Source organism: Gossypium arboreum, chromosome 7 (assembly GCF_025698485.1).
Source record: "Gossypium arboreum isolate Shixiya-1 chromosome 7, ASM2569848v2, whole genome shotgun sequence".
In the NCBI taxonomy this organism is placed as follows: Eukaryota; Viridiplantae; Streptophyta; class Magnoliopsida; order Malvales; family Malvaceae; genus Gossypium; species Gossypium arboreum.
In genome coordinates this window covers 80,854,054-80,860,531 of record NC_069076.1, presented here as the reverse complement: position 1 = coordinate 80,860,531, position 6,478 = coordinate 80,854,054, and the positions used below count along the sequence as shown (strand labels likewise).

The 6,478-nt window shown below is 34.6% G+C and overlaps 1 protein-coding gene across 1 annotated transcript; it reads left to right on the top strand.

Moving 5' to 3' along the window:
- The first annotated feature begins 228 nt into the window (after positions 1-228).
- LOC108453491 (flavonoid 3',5'-hydroxylase 2-like) lies at positions 229-2,262 on the top strand. The gene is made up of 2 exons (XM_017751622.2): positions 229-1,419; positions 1,500-2,262. The coding sequence occupies exons 1-2, from the start codon at positions 520-522 to the stop codon at positions 2,130-2,132; spliced, it is 1,533 nt and encodes a 510-aa protein (XP_017607111.1). The 5' UTR covers positions 229-519; the 3' UTR covers positions 2,133-2,262.
- The last annotated feature ends 4,216 nt before the right edge of the window (positions 2,263-6,478 follow it).

Below are 6,478 nucleotides of genomic sequence, written 5' to 3'. Positions count from 1 at the left end.
TAAATAGAAACGGAATTCATTAAAGAAACATTAAAAAGGGCAAAGAGAAAAGAAAACAAGTAACTCAAAAATGATTTAATTTGAGTTATTGTAGGCATTAAACCATGAATTTTACCAAACCTGAGTTTTTCTTTTATTCTTTTTTCTTAAATTATTGGAAATAAAACATGAAAAAAGAAAACCTGAAGGACTACTTGTTGACATCAATTTAATTGAAGAGGGGATATGAAAATTATATATTATAGTTTTATCGTAATTAAAAAATTTACACAATAGAAAAACACCAAGTTGCATGTGACTAGTAATAAGCCAAAAGCAAAAAGTAGCCAACTAATTGACTCCTTGTCTTTACATTATGTTGCTGCCAAACAAGTTTGATTAGTGGGTGGAGCTGAATCTCACATGCTTTGACCTAACCTCTTCATTTATTTAGTCTATATATTCCGAACCAAAGCTGGTTTTCAGAATGTACCAATACCACTGGTGTCTCTTCATATTTGGTCCTTCCGGTAATTCACCATGCCATCATTCGATACTATCCTCCTTCGGGATTTGGTAGCTGCAGCCTGCCTCTTCTTAATCACACGTTATTTCATCCGTCGTCTTCTCAGTAACCCCAAACGAACACTTCCTCCGGGTCCGAAAGGGTGGCCGGTTGTGGGTGCTCTTCCACTCTTAGGTTCCATGCCCCATGTCGAACTAGGCAAGTTAGCCAAGAAGTATGGACCTGTAATGTACCTCAAAATGGGAACCTGCAACATGGTGGTGGCTTCAACCCCGGATGCCGCTCGAGCTTTCCTTAAGACCCTTGACTTGAATTTCTCTAATCGACCATCCAATGCTGGTGCCACCCACATAGCCTATAACTCTCAAGACATGGTGTTTGCGGAGTATGGTCCGAGGTGGAAATTGCTTCGTAAACTGAGTAACCTCCACATGCTTGGTGGCAAAGCCCTTGAGGATTGGTCCCAAGTCCGGGCTGTTGAGCTAGGCCATATGCTTCGGGTCATGTGCGAGTCTAGCCGAAAGGGTGAGCCAGTGGTGGTGCCGGAAATGTTGACGTATGCCATGGCCAACATGATCGGACAAGTGATACTGAGTCGGCGAGTATTCGTGACCAAAGGGTCGGAGTCGAACGAGTTCAAGGACATGGTGGTGGAGCTCATGACGTCCGCCGGCCTCTTCAATATAGGTGACTTTATACCTTCCATTGCGTGGATGGATTTACAAGGGATTGAAGGCGAGATGAAGAAATTACACAAAAGATGGGATGTACTTTTGACAAAGATGATGAAAGAGCATGAGGAAACAGCTTATGAACGCAAGGGGAAGCCTGATTTTCTTGATATAATTATGGAGAACAGAGAAAACTCTGCAGGGGAAAGGCTTAATTTGACCAATGTCAAGGCGCTTCTGTTGGTAAGTCGAGTTTGAGTTTATACTTTCCAAGTTCCATATTCGTAAATTAATGACAATTATTCTTGAATTTTGCATGGTAGAATCTATTCACAGCTGGCACCGACACATCCTCTAGCGTAATCGAATGGGCATTAGCTGAAATCCTGAAGAACCCAAAAATACTGAACAAAGCTCACGAGGAGATGGATAAGGTGATTGGCAGAAACCGAAGGCTTGAAGAATCCGACATACCCAAGCTTCCCTATCTTCAAGCCATTTGCAAAGAGACCTTCCGAAAGCATCCATCTACTCCCTTGAACTTGCCTAGAGTGTCCACCCAGCCTTGCGAGATCAATGGCTACTACATCCCCAAAAACACCAGGCTGAGTGTCAATATTTGGGCCATTGGCCGAGACCCTGACGTGTGGGGCAACCCACTGGATTTCACCCCTGAAAGGTTTCTGAGTGGGAGATTTGCCAAAATCGACCCAAGAGGGAACGACTTTGAGTTGATTCCATTTGGTGCAGGGCGAAGAATCTGTGCTGGAACCAGGATGGGGATCGTGCTGGTTGAGTACATCTTAGGCACTTTGTTGCACTCTTTCGACTGGATGCTTCCTCCCGGTACTGGGGAATTAAACATGGATGAGTCCTTTGGGCTTGCTTTGCAAAAGACCGTGCCTCTTTCTGCCATGGTTCGTCCACGCCTCGCACCAACTGCTTATGTTTCCTAAGCACATCCCCTGCCTTATCACTGCTCATTTTTCCTACTTCTGCTGCTTGCGTTATCTGATATTCAAGCTTGATGTGATGTGTGCGTATCAATTGATGCATCTTTTAGTTTCAATTCTACACTAAAAACAATCTTGCATGCCTTTCCATTCGATCTTATCCATACCTACCTATACTATCATACTAACCTTTATTTATTTAGAGGGTGAGTATTCAATTGAGTTGAGTCGAATCAAAGTAAAAAAATTTCGAGTTAATCAAGTTGATGAATCTTATTTTAGCAACTGAACTTAATTTAATATTTTTTCGAATCGAATCGAGTCAAAAAAATTTTAGTCAAGTCGAGTCAACGAATTTTATAATTTATACTCAATGTTACGTTTACATGAACCGATTATTTTAACTAGTAGACGAAGTATAAAATTATTTAACTATATAAACAATATAATAGTTTTGTCTTTAAACTTAATAAGTAAACATTTATCAAAACGACATAGTTTAGCCTTTTAACTTAATAGTTTTGACTTTTAACTTTAAAAAATGTAAACATTTATCAAAACAATGTAATTTTACATTTTCTTATTCGGATTTTCGAATAACTCAAATTGTGTAATTTTAGTTCAAAATTTAAATTTTTTATCGAATTTTTCGAATCAAATTAGATTTTGCTCAGTCTACTTTACATGGTGTCTTTGAAATTCAAGACGTATTTTTCTATTTTACATGTTGGGTGATATTAGAAAGACATAATTGCAAAATTCACCCTCAATGTTTCCAAGCCTTTTCACTTTAGCCCTTAACATTCTTTTTTGTTGCAATCTCACCTGTTGCAAAAAATTTCAAATAAGGCAGGAAAATGAATTTTTTATTTTTACTTTACTTTTGTTGTAAAATAAATTTTCGTCAGTGTTTTAGGCTACATCTAGCATCGGCTTTTTTATATAATTTTTGTTGGGCCACATCCATCTTTGCAAATTCAGGCTCATGCCCAAATTTGGGCTTTCAACACCCCAAGTCCATTTAAATTCAATCACGTAGCCGAACTCGTGTAATACCCCCTACCCGTATTCGTTGCCGGAATAGGGTACGAGGCATTACCAGAGTTTACGAATTAATTTTTTTAACTCAATATAACCCCATTATAGATATCTAACCTTCCTTACAATTGTAAACCGAGACCAATCCACATCAACCAATCCAATTCAACATATTTTCAAGATAGATTCATGCATATTTATAAGATAACCTCATCATATACCAAAATCAAGATTTGTTAGCCATACCAATGGCTGACCTTACTATCATTTCACATTAACATTTATTTTTTTTAGCTTATACATGCCATTGATTTCCAAAATAAAGTTTCTTTATATACCGAAATCTTGAGGTTGATAGTGTGATGTGTCTCCTACCGAATCTGACCTCCGAGCTCTTAACACTATAAAACAGGGGAAAAGGAAAAAAGGTAAGCACTTTGTGCTTAGTAAGCTCATGTAACAAGAATTATACTTACCTAATATTTTCAATACAATGCAATAAACATTCAAATATCCATTCAATGTATTATTACCCTAACATGCACAAACTCAACATTCAAGTTAGCCCAATAATTTCCATGTATCAATAATATATACCATGATTGATGAGCTCATCAATACCATGATTTCCATTCCCTTGTTATTTTTCCATATTTATCCCGTTGAATTTCTCAAAATTTCGATAGATTTTCAGGGGTACACTTTAGTGTATAAATCTGTGTCCGTCAATTCACATTCATGTGCGCACATTTCCATTTAAGAGAGCACACTCCCGCGAACCTCATCCTTATAGTGGGATTACCACTCCAGGCTAAATCCCCTATAATATAAACTCATAGAGTATTGTCGAGATTACCAGTCCAGGCTAAATCCCCTGCAACGACAATTACTCTAATGAGCTTGGATCTGAATTACTAGTCCAGGCTAAATTTAGACCCTAATTCGGATTACCCGTCCGGGATAAATCCATTTTCCACATATTCTTCGGGAGGGCTATATTAGGATAGGATCACTCGTCCGGGCTAGATCCTTTTTACCGCCAATTCCTTTTCAGAGATCTATCAAATTTTCCTTTCATTCAACCATGATTTCTTCCCCTTTTATCAAATATATTAATGTTTCATCAATTTTCATACAATGAACATTCAAATCATATTCACATCAATAACATACATTTCAAGTATTTAAGAATATAATTCAAGTTACACGAACTTACCTCAATACTTCTTCGTATACAAAAATCTACTAATCCTGAACTTTTCCTTTTCCTTGATCTAGTTTCGTATTTTAATTTTCTAGATCTAAATAAATAAATTTAATCATCAATTTAATACATTTCATGTTCATATGTAACATTTGCTATAATTCTACTATTATTTGTAGTTCATTCAAAGTTGTCTACTTGAGTCATAGTCACTAAATTATTTATATTTTAAGCTACAGAACTTCAAATTAATATCCGTGAATTTTTCCTGAAACTAGACTCATGTATCTTCTTACAATAAAATTTTCAGAATTTTTTGTTTAACCAATAAGTACAGTTTATTCTTTAAAATAACCCCTGTTCTGCTGTTTGATAGTTCCGACCCTTCTTCACCAAAAATTAATTATCTCCTCGTACAATATTTGAATGATGTTTCCGTTTATTTTTATTGAAAATAGATTCATTTATAATTCTAAAAAAATAAATTTAAGCCCATAATTATTTTTATTCAATTTTTTTATGATTTTCCAAAGTCAAAACAGGGGAATCCAATTCATTCTGACCTTGTCTCAAAAAATTTATTATATCTCATGATTTACAATTTCATTTCTTATATCATTTCTTCTATGATAAACTAGACTCAATAAGCTTTAATTCCATTTTTTTCATATTCTAATTCGATTTCCACAATTTATGGTGATTTTTCAAAGTTAGTCTACTGCTTCTGTCCAAAATTGTTTTAGTGCAAGATGTTTATTACCATTTTTCGCCTGAGCTTTTAATAAATAATAATTTCATCCCTACTCAATTAGCCTCTCAATTGAGCTGATTTTTATCAATTAACACTCTAATCTATCACTTTAAAATACCTTATAACCTTTGGGTATCAAAATTTCAGCACTAGACTTTAATTCCAAACATTTTCACAATTAGGTCCTAAAAATCAATTTCTATTGAAATTACCTAATAAAATCATCTCATAAACAAATTAAAGCTTAAATTTCATGCTATTTCATCATAAAATTACAGCACTCAACCATGGTGACTTTCAATTTCATCCATGAAATAAAAAATTAATGAATTTAATAGTAGGACCTAGTTGTAAAAGTCTTAAAAACAAAAAAAATTATAACAAAAAGGCAAGGATTAACTCAGTTGGTGCAAAAATTATGAAATACCAGCTTGAATAAACCCTTAGGACGTTTTTGGCTGATGATAATGAACAAAATATGAAGAGAATTCTAGATATTCTAATTTGGTCCCATTTTTATTTTAATAAATTTTGTTATTTTTCCATTTTGCCCTTATTTCACCAATTCTCCTGATTTTTCTCAGCTTATGCAGCCCAAAATATCTCCTTTTGGGCTTATCCTCCTCATTTAACAATTTAGCTATTTAATCCTTTTAGTAACTTTTACACCCTTTTCAATTTAGTCCTTTTTACTTAATTAGCTACCCAAACGTAAAAATTTTCTAACAAAATTTTAATACCATATTACTAACATTTTATAAATATTTATAAAAATATTTTTGCTTAGTTTTATGAGATCGAGGTCTCGATACCTTGTTTTTACCCAATTTCTTCAATAATTTCTTTTTCTAACTAATCACTAAATTGATAAAATTTTTCTATCAATATTTTCATACGATTTTCCTATCATATCAATATTCATGCAAAAAATATTAAAATAAATTTCTCTTTAAATCGGATTTGTGGTTACGAAATCACTGTTCCGATAACCTAGAATTTAGGCCATTACAACTTGGGTATATACAGAGAAGTGACAGACGTAGAAAGAGTGACACATAGAGGTTATATACAGGACAAGCGAAAATTAAAAACAAGAAAACCCTTCCTCAAGCAAATACAAAAAAAAAGGCCAAACATAACCACAACAACCAAAACTCATATTCAGATTTTTAAAGGGAAAAAAAAAAGGTACGAAGCCTTCTTTCAAAAATCCAAACGGCGAAAAGCAGCGAAAGAGGATGAGGAATAACATACTTTAAAAGCAAGCCAATTAGATGGGTAGAACTGGAGATCAGAGAAGGTATATTTGAACTTTAGAACTTAGAAAGGAATGTCGTAGAGTGTTCAACTTGGCTA

Bases quoted from the DNA above. Each gene is read 5' to 3' on its own strand.
- LOC108453491 (XM_017751622.2), top strand. From the start codon at position 520: ATGCCATCATTCGATACTATCCTCCTTCGGGATTTGGTAGCTGCAGCC. The intron at 1,420-1,499 runs GTAAGTCGAGTT...TTTGCATGGTAG, and splicing joins ATGTCAAGGCGCTTCTGTTG to AATCTATTCACAGCTGGCAC.